This window comes from Cynocephalus volans, chromosome 14, assembly GCF_027409185.1.
Source record: "Cynocephalus volans isolate mCynVol1 chromosome 14, mCynVol1.pri, whole genome shotgun sequence".
NCBI classification, from domain to species: domain Eukaryota; kingdom Metazoa; phylum Chordata; class Mammalia; order Dermoptera; family Cynocephalidae; genus Cynocephalus; species Cynocephalus volans.
In genome coordinates, this window is record NC_084473.1 from 23,494,672 (window position 1) to 23,514,209 (window position 19,538).

The following is a 19,538-nucleotide window of genomic DNA, read 5'->3' on the forward strand; positions in this document are numbered from 1 at the left end:
TACATCTCAGGGCCACAACTGAATGAACTGCCTTATTTAGTACTGAATACTCCATTAGTGCTGGTTTTCAAGTTACACGCCTTATCTGTTAGAAAAGATCAGTAATTCCAATCAACCGTTAAAATAAAAAAGAAATTAAATTAAATTTAAAAAAGATTGGTAATTGAATGAAAAGTTAGAAGAAATGTATTCTAAAATATTTAAATTTAATCTCTTTCTGCTTAAGTTTTCTTCTCTGTAAAATGTTATGGAGATTAAATAAGATAATTCCTAGAAAGGGCCTAGCACAGTGTTGGCATACAAATGTCAGTTATATATTATTATTGTTATTATTATTATCAGATACTTCTAAATCTAAAATTTCATGTCAGTCTGAAAAGTAAATATCTGCATTTGAACTAAATATTGATACACAGAAACTCAAAAATTTATAAAGATTAATCTTTTCATTCACTCAATTAGAAAATTAAAGACCAAGTAGGTTACTCCTTACAGCTTGACAAAAATACCAGAACCAGAACTCAAGCCTCTTGATTTCCAAAGACCAGAGCTTTTTCATTAAATCAGACTGCTTTTCTATTTAGATCAACTTCCATATAAAACACAAGAGTAGTTACCCATAGCTATATTATAGTACTTATTTCCTTGAATTAAAGATATTTGACAACTTGACTCTTCTACAGACTGGGAAATAAAGACTAGAGACCTTAACCTATTTAGTTTTGGGTTCTGTTCATTTGAAATTTCATTCATTTGATTGTTCATTCATTCATTCCTCTCCTTGTTCACTGAGCTAATATGATTGAGCAGCTACTATGTAATAAGATTATACTACGCATGGAGAAAACTGAAAAACAAATAGCAAAAAAAGAAACATGGATTCCATCCTCACGGAAGTTGTGACCTAATAAAAGACATGGATGAAAAAAGTCAATAACTATAACATAATGTGCTATGAACAATAAGAGAGGTTAAATTCAAGGCACCCTAGAGGCCTAGAGATGAGAAGTCTGTAATCCGGCAAAGGGGAGGTTCTCAGTAAAGAATTATTTAAATATTGACAATTTACAGTAAATAAGGAAGAAATGTTTCAAAGGAAATGAAAAGTAATGTTACTAACGATCTTATGGTACAAAGAAAGCAACAGATCTAAAAATTTAAGTACTTTGAAAACTTTAAAAATCTGAAATAACTCGAATAAAACATATCTTAAAACTGGTACAAATATCAGAAGTGTGCTTTTTTAACCCTGGGAATTACGTTTGATACTCAAACTCAAGCATAAACTTTATTTTACTGTTCAGTTAGTTATACTACGGCTAACTCATTAGTAAAGATACCACTACCCACATCTCATGTAACCACATAAAGATGCTTACTCTTCCCTCTTTACTTCACTCCCAGGAATGATTTTGACATAAGATTTTGGAAACCATCCTCTTCCTCCATGCACCTCCCCAAACCACCAATTTTCTTGCTGCTCCAAGACAGTAATAATATCATGTTTTGAGAAGTTCAAGTGGTTCTCTTTCTTTGCAGTCCAGGAACAAAGGGCCTGTGCTTTTAGGTTTTCGACAACCTGTCCCTGTAAATACAAAACCACAACAATGAAAAAAAATGACAATGGTAACCATGATTTCTGTTTTCTAGCATATAATATATTTCCTGTCATACAGCAGACCAGTTTGGTGTGGTGGTGACTTAAGATAACCTTAATCTACTAGTGACTAAAAATTATAATACATGAGAGACAACCATGTGAATAGCTTTCTGTTAAGTTAAAGATAGGCTTAACGCCTACCATTCAAGGAACCATCATCACTGTATGGAAGATAAATAGTGGGTACCCAAGAAAAGTATTCATAAACCCATCAAATATATATCATGGAACAAAGGGAAAGAGTTACTACAAATCTTTTCTCTTCTCCAGCCTTCAAAGTCTTCTAACTGTAGTTGACTCTGTTTACTCCACTAGGAATGGAGATGTGGTCATGCTTAGCCTCCCTCTGCTTTTCTGCTTTTTTGTCTCTTAACTTCTTCGTATAGTAATAAAGAATTCTTATTCATTCTTCTTTCCTTCCCTCCCTTCTCAGAGGATGCAGTGTTTTCATTCTTTTAATAAGGCTAACATCCTTGGTTGTAGTCTAAATCTACTATTATGCCTTCACATATTGTAAAAATATTTTGTAACATTGTTAAGTCCCTCTCTTCAATCATCAATCTCTTTCTTCAACTTCTAAATTCCTTAAAGAATAGTTTTACACTTGCTTTACAATTTCACCCTTCAATCCCTTCTAATTAAGGTTCTGCACCTATCACACTACTGAACCTCTTCATCAAAGCCAAAAGCTTCTTCCAAACTCTTATTCTTCTCAATCTCTTAATAGCGATGATTGACATCACTGAAATCCTGATAGTTCCTAAATCTCACTCTGGTGACTGATAGCTCCATTTTTGTCCAGCCCTTTTCCCTTACTGTTCCACATGACTTCCCTAAATAATTTTATTTATGCCTATGACTTCTCAAATGTGTATTTTCTGTGTAACTTTATCTCCTAAGCTTCAGACTTGCACATCAAACTGCCTACTGGGCATTCCCACCAGGTTGTCCCTAATACAGAGACCTCAACCGTAACATGTCTGAGGTACCATTTTTAGAACTCACCAAACCTACTCGTCCTGCACTGTCTACCAAAGACAATATCACCATCCTTTCAGTTGCTCAAGCTAAAGACTCTGAAGAATTATCTTTAACTTTTTTCTCACTCTCCACATTCAATGGATTATCTATTTTATGTCAATTCCTCATATTCTTCTAAATCCATCTCCTCTTCCATATATTTTCATTACTATGGTACTGGTTCACACCACCTTCTCTTGTTATTTAGCTGCTATAAATATCCTCCCTTAACTGGTTTCCTTCCTTTGCTTCCTTCTGCCAATCTGGCCTCTACGTTACTGCCAGTTATCTTTCTAGAATATACACAACCCCTCTCTTAAAAACCTTCACAGACTTTCTACTACCAAGTTGCTTAATATGGTATTGAATGCTTCAAAAACAAACCTCAACCTCTCTCTCCCAACTTCACTTTTTAACCTTTTCTCCATGAATCCTGTACTCTAGCCATACTAGAAATAATTCTTGTTTCCTGCAAATACCTTTTGTTAACATGCTTCATCGACTTTCCCCAAATTGTTCTTTCACTGGAACAACTTTCCTTCTTCATTTGTTGAAATCTTGCTTATCTTTGAAGGTCCTACTCAAACACCTTGCCCTTTGAGAAGCCTGCTCCAATTCCCACAGAATGAATAAGATGTTTTCTCCTCTGTATACCCCCCTCAGGACTTCGTAGACATCTTTATTACAAGATTTCTCAGACTTTACAGTTATTTATTTGTCTGTCACCTTTATTAGACTATAAACTAGATAATGGCAGAGATTTTTCAATTATTTTTCCTTAAATTTCTAGCACACAATAAAATATCTGGAACCTATGGTCCTGCAATAAACATTTTTTAAGTGAAAGTTAAATCTGTGGGACTATTCTGATGAAGACTGTGATTTCTTAATAATATTAATGTAACAATACTTGTAATGGTTACATCTAAATCAGAGGCTAAATATATATAAAAGAGTTCCAAGGTTCCCCAACAAATGATTTATTTAAGAAAACATAACAAAAACACCCCAAGCCCAAATCTCTTTTCTCACAACTACAAATAAAAAACAATATATGATCAGATTTGTAACAATGATATTTTGAGCTTAAAAACCTAGCAACCTGGTACTATGGGAACAAACTGACATTGAGAAACCTCTAAGTAATCATTTCTTCAATTTCACATCACATGTGAATGATAAGAACAGAAGCTGAATGCTACAAACTCTGTTCAAATGAATGAATGATGCCTTTGTACAAAATCTCCATTCTACTTTATATGAATCAGGAGCAAATTCAAAGAATAAAGCACATAAAAATTACAGACAACATACCTGTCCATGAATAGGTGATACAGATCCAGGGGACACTGTGCGAGTAAAAGCTGATTTTTTCTGCCATGATGTATTAACAGTTAGGTTTGAAAATGATACATTTTGATATTCAGTCACTGATGCTGGTTGATTTGAAGAAAGTGATCTGCAAATATAACACTTTGATATAAGTATACTTAACTGTTTAGAACATAATGAAGTACTACCGAGTTCTCAACTTAGATATTACATACTGTGTTTTTAAACATAACTTGTGGAAAAAAAGAATACATGAACAAACTACTGACCTATTTTTTCATTTATCAAACTTTAGTATTAAATTTGGAACAAAAAGTACTCTTGGTGAGTCCAGCACAGATTATAATGAAGTAGTAGGTTGACACAACTATGTATTAGGTATTTATACAATTACAGAGCTATATAAACTCTAGTATTAGCTAAAAACTTACTCAGAAGAAGTTGAGGTAGCAGATAAAGATATGGTAGGAGGAAGCAAAGCCTTCTTAGGAGACACAGCTTTCTCACTTGATGGCATTTTTTCTACATAGTTGCATGGAAACCAGCCAAAATTTCCTTGAAAATTACCATAAAGCCAACCAGGTTCTCCTATGTTTTTTTCATCAACCTATGGAAACAAAAATAAGGGTTAACAGTGCTTAGAAATCCACAAATTGTATTTCTGTGGTATCAGTTGTAATGTCTCCTTTTCTATTTCTGATTTTTGTTACTTGGGTCTTTTCTCTTCTTTTTTTAGTTAGTCCAGCCAATGGCTTGTCTATTTAGTTTATCCTCTCAAAGAACCAAATTTTGTTTCATTGATTTTTTTCCATCATTCTTTTGGTCTCTATTTCATTTAGTTCTGCTCTGATCTTAATTATTTCTTTCCATCTATGAGTCTTAGAATTAGATTGTTCTTGTTCTTCTTCTTCTATTTCTTTGAGATTTAAATTAGGTTGTTTACCTGAAGTCTTTCTATTCTTTTGATGTAAGCACTTATTGCAATAAACGTCCCTCTTAGTACTGCTTTTGCAGTATCCCATAGGTTTTGATAAGTTATACTTGTATTTTCACTCATTTTAAGGAAGTTTTTGATTTCTTGCTTTATTTCTTCTTTGACCCACTGGTCGTTCAGGAGCATGCTGTTTAATTTCCATGAATTTGTATAGTTTCCATAGTTTTGTTTGTAGTTAATTTCTAATTTTATTCCATTGTGGTCTGAAAATATACTTGATATGATTTCAACCTTTTTAAATTTGCTGAGACTTAATTTGTGACCTAGCATATGGTCTATTTTGGAGAATGATCCATGTGCTGATGAGAAGAATGTATATTCTGTTGTTCTGTAAAGAAGAATTAACACCAATCCTTCTCACATTATTCCAAAAAATCAAAACAGAGGCCATTCTCTCAAATTCATTCTATGAGGCCAGCATCACCTTGATACACCAAAATCAGACAAGGACACAACTAAAAAAAGAAAGCTACAGGCCAATATCCTTGGTGAACACAGACACAAAATTCCTCAACAAGATATTAGCAAACAAAATACAATAGCACATTAAAAAGATGATACACCATAATCAAGTGGGATTCATCCCAGGGATGCAAGGATGGTTCAACATACACAAATCAATAAATGTGATACACCACACATCAACAAAACCAAATACAAAAACCATATGATTATCTCAACAGACACAGAAAAAGCATTTGACAAAATTCAGCATCCCTTGATGATAAAGAACCTGAACAAATTAGGTATAGAAGGAAAATATCTCAACACAATAAAAGCCATATATGACAAACCCACCACCAACATCATCCTGAACCGGGAAAAACTGAAAGCTTTTCCTTTAAGAACAGGAACAAGACATTGATGCCTACTCTCACCATTCCTATTCAACATAGTATTAGAAGTATAAGCCAGAGCAATCAGGCAAGAGTAAGAAATAAAAGACATCCAAACTGGAAAAGCTCTATCTACAATAGCCAAGATATGGAACCAACCTAAATATTGTCCATCAATGGATGACTGCATAAGGAAAATGTGGTATATATACACAATGGAATACTACTCAGCCATATAAAAGAACAAAGTTCTGCCATTTGCAGCAACTTGGATGAGCTTGGAGAAAATCATATTAAGTGAAATAAGCCAGGCACAGAATAAGAAGTACCACATGTCCTCACTCATAAGTGGGAGGGACGGAGGGAGGGAGGGAAGGAAGGAAGGAAGGAAGGAAGGAAGGAAGGAAGGAAGGAAGGAAGGAAGGAAGGAAGGAAGGAAGGAAGGAAGGAAGGAAAGAAAGAAAGAAGGAAGGAAGGAAGGCTGGCTGGCCACAATAAAACGTTGTACTTTTAGGAGAGAACAGACCTATAGCTACTAGAGGTGAGAAAGGGGAATGGGGAGGTTAAGGAGTAATTGGGTAAGGGACACAAAGAGTAATTACAATTTGCAATGATGAACACGCTAATAATATCGATTTGATCATCATATACTGTACACAAACACAGATACTCACCTCTGTACCCCATAAATATGTATAATCAAAAATAAATTTTTTAGGAAAAAAAAAAGAAATCCACATGTTTACAATGGAAAGAGATGCAGACTATTGTAGTATTCTCAGTTTCAGAATTAAGCCCATCTAACTAAATAGCTAAGGAATTTTCCACAAATTAATAGCTCACTATTTCTACTGATCGACAAATTATCTTTTTAAATTTTAATTTTATCCAAGTTAATACATGAAAATAGTTTACAAAGACAAATTGCATTATACATTCCTTATGATGAAAACCAACTTCCCCTGCCCCATGGCTCCTTATGCCCTGATTTCCATTCCTAATAGTAATTTGCCATTCTTAGTGATTTATTGTGTATTATCTTCTACATTTCTAAACAACATATCTATACTGCTGTTTCTTGTATATTTTCAGTTTTAGACATTATTGCTTTTTGGTTATGGAAAATGGAGATTTACTGCTCTTTTACTGCACCCTCTTACTCTACTAATACTATTATATTATAATTTTTGGTTAAATTATATTTAATGTTTATATTATTATGACTATGTAAACATTTCACGCTGGAGTCATGCAGTGTTTTGCTGATTACATTTCCTTTCTTGTGAACTTTTAATTTTCTTATAGTTAATCACTACTTTGTTTTTTTTTTTGCTTAGTTTTCTCTGTTCTTGTTAGAGAGACTTTTTGGACTCTCTAACAGAACTATAAAATCTTCTTTGAATACTATTTTCCGACTGGAAAAACATCAGGTAATTTATCAGTTTCGTTTCTTCTCCCAGACTTTTCTCTCCTGCAGTGTGACATCCTCCATCCTCACAGTGTCTCTTTCTCTGCTTCTTGGTCCTAGTCCCTTAAGCAAGTTTCGTCACTGGTTTTCCTGCCTCATGCTATATACTTCCTGAATTGGCCCACTTACTCCTACTATTTGATCAGTTCAATAAAAGGTCTTGCACATCTTTTGTGACCTTTATCTATAAGTATTTCACATTTTCACACTATTGTAAATGGTATTTTTATTTTAATTTCTGAATATTCATTGCATGTATCCAGAAATATAACTGATTTTTGCATACTGGTTTTGTATCCTACAACCTTGCTAAACTCACTTATTAGTTCTAGTAGTTTTTTAATACATTCTGTGGGATAGTCTACACAGACAATCATGTCTTCTGCAAATAAAAACAATCTTACTTCTCCCTTTCTGATCTTGATGTCTTTTATTCTATGGTAAATCACTCCAGACCCATTAGGATTTTTATCCTAGTAGATCTTGTCTTTTCTAGTTTAAAGCTCTTCAGAGTTCAAACTTCTCAGTGTAGAATTCAAGGCCTCTGAAATTATGGTTCCCTTGTTAGTCACCAACTTACTTTCCTAGCTTCATCTACCATTTGTCCCATAGTTTAGGCAAATGGTTATGTAACATTCTTCAAGTACACCTGGTGCTCATAAGCCTCAATGCTTCTGTTCAAGGTATTCTTCCTGCCCAGAATGTTACATGGTTTAGGGGAAAGAACATAGACCTGAGAGTTAAAAGAACCATGTTTCAGTCTTAGCCATGCTACCAGGTTGGTTATCCTGTTAAGATAATGAATATTATCTGAAGTCTCAGTTTGCTCATCTATAAATTTTGGGGGAAAATACCTGTTCTGCCTTCCTCCAGGTTATTTTGAGAATTCAATTGAGAATATTTATAAAAGTGCTCAGGAAACTGTAAAGCATTAACAAATATAAAGCATAATCTTCTGAGGCCTTCCTCCATCCTATCCTTGGGGAAAATGTTCCCCAATTCTATTTGGTTGTTTTTACTTTATCCTCTGGGTTCCCATAACACTTTGCTTACATAAATTATTAACCTAAATTTATCATGTTATATTTTATATAGTTATATACATTTCTGTTTCCTTCCTAGACTGTGGCCTCCTTATTCATTTTTGTATATCACTAGCAGGCACATGGTTAGAATCTCAAACGTTAAGTTGAATGAATTATTCTAAATTAGATAAACAACAGACTTAAAGCTTAATGAATAATAAATGGATTTACTGTCAGGGCAACTTCATTTACAAGTACGGTCTGGCTATTTATTATACCATGAATATAAGTTAAGAAAATTCCTCAACTAGAGCTGCTGTGGTTAAACTATATAGTGTCATAGCTATGTAACTACCATAAAATGGTGTTCTAAAACACAACAAAAGGAACTACTTATGAAATATTATCCCACAGATATAGTTTAAGACTAGTTTAAAACAGCTAAGCCAGAGCAAATATTAAGATAAGAAAACAATAAATCCTGAAGGATTACGCACACTAAAGTATTCCAATGCTGCAGAATGCTCAGCATTATACCTGATTTAAATGTATGGTCTCAAGGCAAGGAATCACTGTAAGCTAGGAGTACTCGCATTCAAACATCAAATTCCTCCTTTTCCTATAAACTTTTTTTTTTTCTTTTGTTTTTGGTGGTCAGCCGGTATGGGGATCTGAACTGTTGACCTTGGTGTTACAAGGTGGAACTCTAAATACCTACAAACTTTTAAAAGCATAATTTCTGTAATACTTTTGCCTAATATTTTCAACCTCATCAAGAAGAAAATTGATTATTCATTTATTCTTTAGAGCTGTACTGAGTTTTTTAGTAATGGCTCAATTCTAATCAATTTCATATCTATCATTTATAGTTAAAATTAATTTTTAGTTGTCAATTTACATGCTGAGTTAAACAAGAAAATGTGATATAAATTCTCATAGGCTAGGGAAACTACTTAGTACTTCAAAAATAGTTTTAACAGCTTAGAAGACTAGAAAAACATTTCAGTTTGTCATGGAAAATGTAGCCAGGGTTCAGCGGAATTTCTGATCTTTTTCATTTTCAATGAAACCTCCTCTGCGAACCCCATCAATTAAACTAATTAGACCTTCCCTCCTATCTTACCAGGAATATGAAAGCCCTCACATCTGATCTCAGCAACATTTCCTTATAATGCTTCCCACCCTTTCCTCCAGTCCTCCAATCACAAAGGAAAAGGCATTCAGTCCTTCTACTACTCTCTCTTCCAGTGTTCAGACTTTCCAGGAATCTTCCTCATCTCCATCTATTGGTCAGAACAGGGAGGTCTGATGGGGGGTATGAGGTGCCTTCCCGAGTGCTATATGTTCTATAGGTTGATCTGAGTGGTAGCTGCACACATATGTGCACATGTACAAATTCTTTGAGCTGTACACTTATGGTTGTATACTTTATGTAAATTATACTTTAATTAGAAAAAACTATCTCCCTCTATTAATTACTTACTCTCTTTCTAGTGTTATTAACCCGTTTCTTCTCTATAGATCCTTTCTATCATTATTTAAACTTGCTCAAGCTTCAGCCACATTAAAACAAAAACAAACCAAAAAGAACAATTTCCCTGAACTCACATTCCTCATTATATACCATTTTCCCTCCCTTGCACCTTTCAAACTAAGCTATTTCAAAGTTTCATATATTCACTGTCTCCTCTTGCTCCCTTCCAATGGATTCCACAACTCACTGAAATCTGGCTTCTTGCTCTACCATTCCACTGAACCAATACTATTCTCCTCGAGGTTAACAATACCTTTGCTCTTTCTAATCTAATAGTTATTTTTAGTCCTTGTCTTATTTCAGGTACGGATCATTCTTCTCAAAGTTCCCTAACACTAAACTCTTTTTTTTCCGTACCTCTAATCATTCCTTTTAAGGCTCCTCTTCATCTAATAATCCCTTCAGAGTCTATGTTTCTCAGGGACTGAATCCTCAATCCTCTTCTCTCACTTTACTACTCACTGGGATAAACTACACTAATCTCATGTCTCCCAATTACCATCACAACACACTGGTGACATCCAAATTTGCATCTTCAGCCCAGATCTCTGCCTGAGATCTCTCTAGATATCTGTGGATACCCAACTGCTGCCTGGACATCTAAAAATCATCCAAAACTGAACTCATTATAATTTCCACTTAAACTTCCTCCTTCTGATTTTCCTTTCTTAGTAAATGATACCATCATCAACTAAGTTTTTCAAATCAGGTATCTGGTAGTAAGTCATGACTCATCCTTTATATTAATGATTCAGCAGAGCATACAAGTACCTAAAAGACCACAGCTAGCTTTATGTTCCTATTGTCACTGCCACCAAACTGGTTCTCTGATCATGGGACAGGTCTATCCTAGAGCTCATAACAGTCCACAGCCTTTTCCTTTACCTTCCTTCCTCTACTGCTTTACATAGTCTTTCTTTGTCATTAGACTACAAGCTTGCTAAGAGCAGAGATTACATCTTATTCACTATATCCCTAGCCTAACATAGTCAACCCTCAACAAATGTTTGTTGAAAGATTAAATAAAGACATAATCAAAAACATAAGGCTCTTGACCAAACATGCCCAGAGACAGGCTGCATTTCTTCATCCAGTGGTGGCAATGGCAAGAAATGAATGCATATTTGGGGATAATATTGTGTACTTCAGTTCTGGTAAACCCTATTCCAAGTAGCATTAAACATTTCCTACCTAACTGATAAAATACACCAAACTGGTGACACTGCAGAGAAAAAAGAAAATAGACACTGGCTATGTACTCTGGGTGATATTACGCTAATTTACTAAGAAGAAAACTGAGGTAGAGTCTATAATCCAAGTTTGTGTCCTTCTAAAGCCTCTACTCTTTCCATTACATCACACTGGCTCTACTAAACCCTATTCCTTGCATCTTCTCTTATCCATTTTACATGAATTGTAATAATACAATAAAGACTTTTTCTTTCAAGGAACAAATAGCCTGTATCCAGTTAGGGTTGCAGAAGATAACTCTAACTTTTTTAACAGTTGCCAGAAAATAACCAGCCCTCTAAAATTTTACTGTTAATTTATTAAAATAACAAAATCAATATCACCTTTTATGAAGTGAAGCAGTAAGGCATAGTGAAAAGAACACTGGATTTGGAAATCAGAAGACACATGCTTGCATCCCACTCTGGCACTGCGATGCGGACAGTTACAATCTGTGTGAGTCTAAGCTTCCTTGTCTAGAATATAGTAGTAATAAAAACTGTCCTATGCAGCTCTGAGGTACATTGGAAGGGCCAAATGAGGTAATGTTTAAGAAATATTTTATTTATTTTTTAAAATTTATTTTATTTATTGAATCAAAATTGATTATACATATTTTGAGGGTTGAACATTGAGATGTGTTGATTAAATCAATACTACTAGCACATATATTGTTACAAATCATACTTATTCTTTATGCCCTTTGTCCAATCTCTCTCCATCCCCCTGTCCCTCCCCTCTACCCCCTCTAATTACCCTAGATTTCTTCTCTCCTTCTGAAATAATGGTTACTCTATTAATTTGTTGCCTAGATGATCTGTCCAATGCTGAGAGATGTGATCAGGTCCCCCAATATTATCACAGAGCAGATGCTTCTTCTGTCACTCTGAAATGGGTTTTGTGGAAAGAGATCCTCTTCTTTTCTTTGTCTCTGTTGGTGACTCTTCTTGCGTGAATGCACTCCGGCGGTTGGCGGACCAACTGTGTGGGTTGTGGCGTCTAGCCACTTTTGCGGCAGCCATGGTTATTGTGGTGGCTGTGGTGGGCCACCCACGTGGAGGTGCTGTTTTTGGTATGCTCCTTGGCACTGGCACCATGCGCCTAGTTGTGGAAGTGGTGGCCTCAGGTCACCAGGCGAGACCCAAGGAGCTGGTTTGGTGTGCCTGCTTGTGGGACAGGGGTCCGGTCCCTTTCTCCATGCCCTGGTCCCTGGGCAGGCCCCAAGGTGCTGGCGCCATGTGCCTGGTTGTGGGAGAGGGGTCTAGTCCCCTTCTCCATGCCTCAGGTCCCCGGGAAGGCCCCAAGGTGCGGGCATGGTGTGCCTGGTTGTGGGAGAAGGGTCCAGTCCCTGGCTCTATACCTCAGGTCACTGGGCAGGACCCGAGGCGCTGGCATGGTGTGCCTGGTTGTGGGACGGGGGGTCCAGTCTCCTTCTCTGTGCCTCGGGTCCCTGGGCTGGCCCCGAGGCACTGGTGTGGTTTGCCTGGAAGTGGAAGTGGGGTGCGGTCCCCGGATCCAAGCCTCCAGTTCCCAGCCTCTGGTTCCCAGGCAGGCCCCAAGGTACTGGTGGTGTGCCTAGGCTGGAACTAATTTTTTGTCCTTTGCTTCTAACACGAGGGAACTTCCTGTGGGAACCAGTATGTGAGCTGTACGGTTGTTTAAACTGCTACTTTGCTGTTGTTTTCCTAGGGAAGGCTTTTGGTGTAGCTCAGGGTTTAATGGTTGATCTTATAGGTACTTCTGGCTCTCCAGAGACCCAGTGGATCTGTGTTCTGTAGAATCTCTGACCTGGGTCTGAGTTTTTTCATCAAACTGCATCCCATGCAATTCTGCATTCCTGACCATTCTCCTCTGAGTGGTCCTGTGCTGACTGGGGGCAGATCAACTGTCCTTGCTGTGTCCCAGTGTTCTCCCGGTGTTCCCATTTTGCCCACCACCTGTGCTGCAAACACTTCCCATGGGATGGGCCCTGCACTGGTCCCTCGCAATGACTCACCGGCCTCTGAATGTCTCCCTTTTTTCAGTTGTTCTGGCTCCTCACTCCTGCGTGGGTCCATGGGAACCCTATTAATGGTCTTACTGTCCTGGGGGCCACCAAGGGCCCCTTCTCTCCTGCTGCCTCCAAGTAACGCCATCTGAAGAGCACAGCTGAAGCTTCTGCTGGCTCCTGCTTCATGCGCTCAGCAGCTTGAGCCTTAAAGCAGCCGCGGCCCAAAATGCTCAGAGTAGCTTTTTCTTTCTCTCATTGTAGTTTACCTGCCTTCGTGAACTCCATAGGTCTCTCCTCCTCATCCCCTGAGCTCCAGCAGCCCCAGCTTGGCTGATGTTACATTTTTATAGCTGTAAATTTGGCTGATTTATGGGAGAGAGTGACACTGGGAACTGTCTATTTTACCATCTTGACCGGAACTCCCCCAGAAATACTTTAAAAAGGTAAATAACCATACAAAATTGTAGTCATTATTATTACATAAAGTAATACATTACAACGTATTCAATTTATTCATGAGAAAAAAGACTTTTTTTTTCCTACCTGAATTATATCCCCAGCATTAAAACTCATCTCATCATGGCTCCTTGCTTCAAAAGGGTATAATGCTCTATAATTCACCAAAGCACTAGCTGTCTCACCTAAAGAGAAGATAGTTGTCATTATTTGCTTCTTTCACGTATACACATCTTTGCATGACTCAATAAAGAACTCTCAAAATCTAAAAGAATAAATTGAGCATAAACAATCTAATGAAAATCCATTTAAAACAGACTTGTTAGGATTTAAAAAACAAGGATACTTCAAAAAGTTCATGGAAAAATAGAATTGAAAGGTAATACAAATCTTATCTTGACTAGTCAATATAATCAATATAAAAGCAAACAAGGATGTTCGTTTTAAGTAAAGTAGGGGGCAGTAAACAAAGAGATGACTTGCAGGCTGAAGCATGCACATGGATCTAAGGGAAGATGTGGGAGTAGTGGCCAAGCTGAGCTGTAAAAAGTGAAAGGAGACTAAGCAGAGGGAGACGTGGTTTGATCTGTGCAGGTCAGAATATGACAGGGAAGAAAAACAAAAAAGAGAGGTCAGTAATGAGAAGATTAGCAAGTAAATAAGGCTGACTAAAGAAAGATCTACAGATTTACCAGAATGGATCTAAAATTAAAATAGTAGAAGATTTCACAAGTATATTGGATTTGATAAGATTACAAATATTTTACTTTGTTCATTTTTAGAATAAATGCTTTAGCTTGTAAAATTTTCAACACATTATATTATTAATATGGATGCAAAGGTTTAAGCATCCGAAAGATACAATAATACTTAAAGTAATTTACCAATGGACTCTGAGGTATATAGAAAAGTATACCTTCTGAGAAAATTTCAATGTGCAAATACTTAAAATTTTACTGTTGTTTCATTAAAATAAATGGCTTAGTTATACTGGTTGAATAAAATATTTAAAACTATTTACTTCAACTATGAAAACTCTGTCAGGGTCTTTTCAGTTAGTCAGTGGTAATTGTCTTCCTATGTGTTAAGATTTCTACCCTCAGTTTGTAGAGGGAAGCCTACACACTTCTCATCCAAGTTTAATTTAGAAAATGAGTTTTTTCTGACTCTAAGATTAGCATTTTTCTGCTTTAACTTTCTTTTGCCTCTCATCAGATTTTTTTCTTGTTGCTTTTGTTGCTATCTCAGTAAAATCAAATCTATTATTTGTATCCTTACCCTTACACTGTTTCTCCTCAGCTTTCCGTTCTTCTTCCTGAATTTTTTCTTGTGTTTTTTTGTCTTCCTGGAGTCGCTTTTGTTTTTCTTCTTCCTCCTTTCTAAGACTTTCTCTCCATAAGTTTTCTTTTCCTTGCTTTGCTTTCCTTCATATAAAAGAAAAATAGTTTGCATAATGTCCAAAACATTTTTTTACACTAAATACAAATAAAATAGAAGATCTGGTTCTTATCAAGCTGAAGAACTAGAAAAGAGGTATAAGGAAAGGGATGGGGAGAAATAGTGAAAATTAGGTACGGAGGGTTAAACTAATCAATTAATCAATCAGAAGAAGAGCCTTGGACTCATGAATGTGCTGGAGAGTACAACTGACTGCTTTCTACATCCTCAAATTCCTTCCTGCCAGCCAATCTCCAAACCCAAGAAAAAAAGGAAAAAGAGCTGAAATGGAACCATTCCTCAAACAAAACTAAAAATTATAACTGAATTTCCTTCTCTTCTCTCCAGATTCTTCACAACCACTGCCTCCTAGCTTTTATTACACTGTCCTACCTAATCCCTGTTTTTGGAATTCAGTCATTGCTGTGGAAATAAATGCTTCTGGAAAGATTACCTACTTTTTATATTATCACTTCAAAAAGTCTTTTTCACTTGCTTAGAAAACAGTGCATTTATCCTCAATAGACCCCATGCTTCCGTATGTTTCTATGATACCTAACATTGCTGCAGTTTGGTTTCTAGCCAATCAAGATGATCTGTGATCAGACTTAATTATTTTAGGATTAGAACTAATGCACATTATAGTTCTTCCAATCATGTATTTTTTTTAATTTAATTTAATTTTGTTAATATACAATGTGGTTGATTATTGAGGCCCATTACTGAAACCTCCCTCCCTCCTCTCTCCCCCTCCCTCCCTCCTCTTTCTCCCCCCTCCCTCCCAACAACCTCCTATCTGTTCTCTTGTCGTCTCAACTTCAAGGAATTGTAATTCTTGTGTCTTCTTCCCTCCCGCTCCTCAACCCCCCCGTTTATTTGTGTCTTTATTTATTTTTAGCTCCCACAAATAAGTGAGAACATGTGATATTTCTCTTTCTGTGCCTGACTTGTTTCACTTAATATAATTCTCTCTAGGTCCATCCATGTCGTTGCAAATGGCAGTATTTCATTCCTTTTTAAAGCAGAGTAGTATTCCATTGTGTAGATATACCACATTTTCCATATCCACTCATCGGATGATGGACATTTTGGCTGGTTCCAACTCTTGGCTATTGTAAAGAGTGCTGCAAGGAACACTGGAGAACAGGTATACCTTTGACTTGATGATTTCCATTCCTCTGGGTATATTCCCAGCAGTGGGATAGCTGGGTCATATGGTAGATCTATCTGCAATTGTTTGAGGAACTTCCATATCATTTTCCATAGAGGCTGCACCATTTTGCAGTCCCACCAACAATGTATGAGAGTTCCTTTTTCTCCGCAACCTCGCCAGCATTTATCATTCACAGTCTTTTGGATATTAGCCATCCTAACTGGGGTGAGATGGTATCTCAGTGTGGTTTTGATTTGCATTTCCCGAATGCTGAGTGATGTTGAGCATTTTTTCATATGTCTGTTGGCCATTTGTATATCTTCCTTTGAGAAATGCCTATTTAGCTCTTTTGCCCATTTTTTAATTGGGTTGCTTGTCTTTTTCTTGTAAAGTTGTTTCAGTTCCTTGTATGTTATGGATATTAATCCTTTGTCAGATGTATATTTTGCAAATATTTTCTCCCACTCTGTTGGTTGTCTTTTGACTCTGTTAATTGTTTCTTTTGCTGTGCAGAAGCTTTTTAGTTTGATATAATCCCATTTATTTATTTTTCCTTTGGTTGCCCGTTCTTTTGGGGTCATATTCATGAAGTCTGTGTCCAGTTCTACTTCCTGAAGTGTTTCTCCTATGTTTACTTCAAGAAGTTTTATTGGTCCAGGGTGTATACTGAATTCTTTAATCCATTTTGAGTTGATTTTAGTATATGGTGAGAGGTGTGGGTCTAGTTTCATTCTCCTGCATATTGATATCCAGTTCTCCCAGCACCATTTGCTGAAGAGGCTGTCTCTTCCCCAGTGTATAGGCTTGGTGCCTTTGTCAAAGATCAGATGGCTGTAGGTATGTGGATTGATTTCTGGATTCTCTATTCTATTCCATGGATCAGTGTGTCTGTTTTTATGCCAGTACCATCCAAGCATGTATTTTTATGACCTTATTTGGAGGCAGAGCTACCACCACTAAATTTAGCACCTTCTCCAAGCCTCAGCACTATCAGGGCAGTGGAGATTGTGGCCAGATACATCTCTGGGATTTGGGAACATTTATACCCCACAAAAGGGGGAACCTTGGCTTAATTCCATGTCTCTACTTCCTAATTCCTGGAGGAATTTGGAAAGCCTTAACAATTTTAAACACCGTAGACCCTTAGTAATCAGTCCTTTCTCCTCACTCCAAACTATCTTGTACTTCATACTCTGGTTCATTATCCCATTACTAGCTTCCTTTCAACCCTTTCCAAGCCTTCCTACATCCTCTAACACATCACAGAATGCTTCCTCCAGCAGCGTCCTATAACTGAAATCTGGTTTTCTTTTAAGGACAATGTTTCTCTTGCTGTCCTTACTTAATTTCCACCATTCCCTCCCCCAGTTCCTCTGTAACTTTCTCGGAATCTCTCCCTAGCCTAGGATGACCCAATTAACCTCCATGTGAATTCTCACAGCATTATAAACACCACAATCAGAGTACTTACCACATATTTAGTGGGAAAATGACCAGAGAGTTCATTAAATTCTAGTAAACTTATTGCAAGAGTTAATGGATGAGAAACTGGTCCAGTGCCAGAAGATACCTCAGAACCTGGACAAAGGGCAGAGGCCACTTCTACAATGTAAAAACCTGATTATTACTAATACTTGGGACAAGAAGGGAACATACCTGGGCAAATGGCCAAGGAAACCAATATGTAGTACTAAGATCCGGGTCTGGACTGATAACTTCCTATATGTACTTGTATTTCTGTTCTCACTGATTTCTTTCCTCTACATTAAGATAATGTGCAAGGATGAAGAATGAAATGAAAATATGTATCGCTAATATGGTCTGTTAGCCTGAAAGGAATTGTGAGCAAGATGAAGAGGTATCAAGAAAATTGTGTATGTCAACAGAAAATTCTGACACAGTTCCCTTGTGCAATGTTAAGTAGCACAAGATTTTTTTTTAAAAAATTGGAAAAAAAAAAAGCCAAGTTTAAGCGGCAAATAAAAGCCTGATTAGTTTGAATTTCACTCTATTTCTATACTATCCTATTATCTCTTGTTAAAAGGCCACAGAAGTAGGAGTCTCGGAGTTAACAGTATTACAGCTATTCGCTTAACTGTCTGAATATCCTACTGGAATTACAAGGAATCGGGGAGCAAGGAATAATCCAGAGTATACCTGCATCATGGCCGACAGCAACCACTCAATAAAACTGTCCTAGAAGTGACTATTTTAAAGCCATTAGGAATAGAGGCTGCCAAATGGGAATGTGTCTTTCTTGCCTCCCCAGTAACTATCAGCTCTTTCACAGACATTACTCATATACTCTTCACCAAAGCAAAGGAAAATTGGCTCATTGATATTTGTTAACTAATTATAGCAATTTATGACACTAGAGAACTTGGGAGAAACTGAGGCATGTACTAGAAAAAGGACCTTACTGACAGAAAAAATCATGCAAAGTCTCTAAATGAATGGCTCTAGGCTGCAGATACCACAATTGTCTTACTTCTTGCTATGCATGGAGGCACTTGATATATCTCAGTTGTTTAAAGAGAATTGTATCAATATGGCATTCTACACTTAGTCTTATTCTATAGAATTAAGTATTTGGATTTTATGATCTTTCAGGAAACAGTAATAGATTTACTACGAGAGATGGAACTAATGAGTGCTTACTATGTGCAAGACATTATATTTGGCAAGTTAAGCTACATTATTTTATTTAACATTCGCAGTTACCTAGGAGGTATGCATTAATGTCTTCTTTTTCAGATGGAAAGAAAAAAAAGGAAAAAGAAAGGAAAAGTGACTTTACCAAGGTCACCTAGGTAGTAGATTATAGATCAAGAATTCTAATCCAGGTGTGACTCCAAAGCGCGTATTTTTCACCAATGAAACATAAATTGGTTACTGCTAACTCAGTTCTTAAAAGGAAGCTTGAGGCAATCAGCTCTGTATCTCATGAATATTCATAACCAATTAAAAAAAAGAGGCTTGAACTTACAAAATTTAGAATCTGATTAGTGGGATAATTCTTTTATTCTCCTTAAATTTTCATAAAGATTAGAACAAAATTAGAATTCTAACAGCAATATAGTATAATAAAGTCATCAGCCGTATTACCTTGCAGCCTCATCTTCTAGTTTCTTTTTCTGCAGTAGTTCTAATCTTTTTCTTTCAATTTCCTTTAACTTATCACGTTTGATCTTATGAAGTTGTTCAAGGGCTAACTGCTGTGTATTGTAGCTTTCTCTCAGTTCCTAAGAAGAAAATGAAAATAAGTCAATACCTGAATGATTTCAATATTTTTGTCTTATATAATAACGTGGCATTTGCATTAAAAGACAAAAATCCTAAAGCAAGTTAAACTAAATTGAAAAGATTTAAAGTTTTAAAAAATATCTAGATTTTAAAAAATTTT

At 36.4% G+C, this 19,538-nt stretch overlaps 1 protein-coding gene across 8 annotated transcripts in view; it reads right to left on the bottom strand.

The window, feature by feature from the left end:
* The window catches only part of ITSN2 (intersectin 2), a 151,455-nt gene that overhangs the window by 47,543 nt on the left and 84,374 nt on the right, over nucleotides 1–19,538 (bottom strand). For all 8 annotated transcript variants that reach the window (XR_010021705.1, XM_063079010.1, XM_063079011.1 and 5 more), the window contains 6 exons: nucleotides 19,241–19,377; nucleotides 14,824–14,969; nucleotides 13,633–13,730; nucleotides 4,444–4,619; nucleotides 3,995–4,139; nucleotides 1,380–1,585 (listed from right to left, as the gene is read on the bottom strand). Coding sequence is in view for 7 of the 8 variants with exons in the window: in XM_063079010.1 (XP_062935080.1) it covers nucleotides 1,380–1,585; nucleotides 3,995–4,139; nucleotides 4,444–4,619; nucleotides 13,633–13,730; nucleotides 14,824–14,969; nucleotides 19,241–19,377 (908 nt within the window). In the remaining variant the exon portion in view is untranslated. The remainder of the gene's footprint in view (nucleotides 1–1,379; nucleotides 1,586–3,994; nucleotides 4,140–4,443; nucleotides 4,620–13,632; nucleotides 13,731–14,823; nucleotides 14,970–19,240; nucleotides 19,378–19,538) is intronic.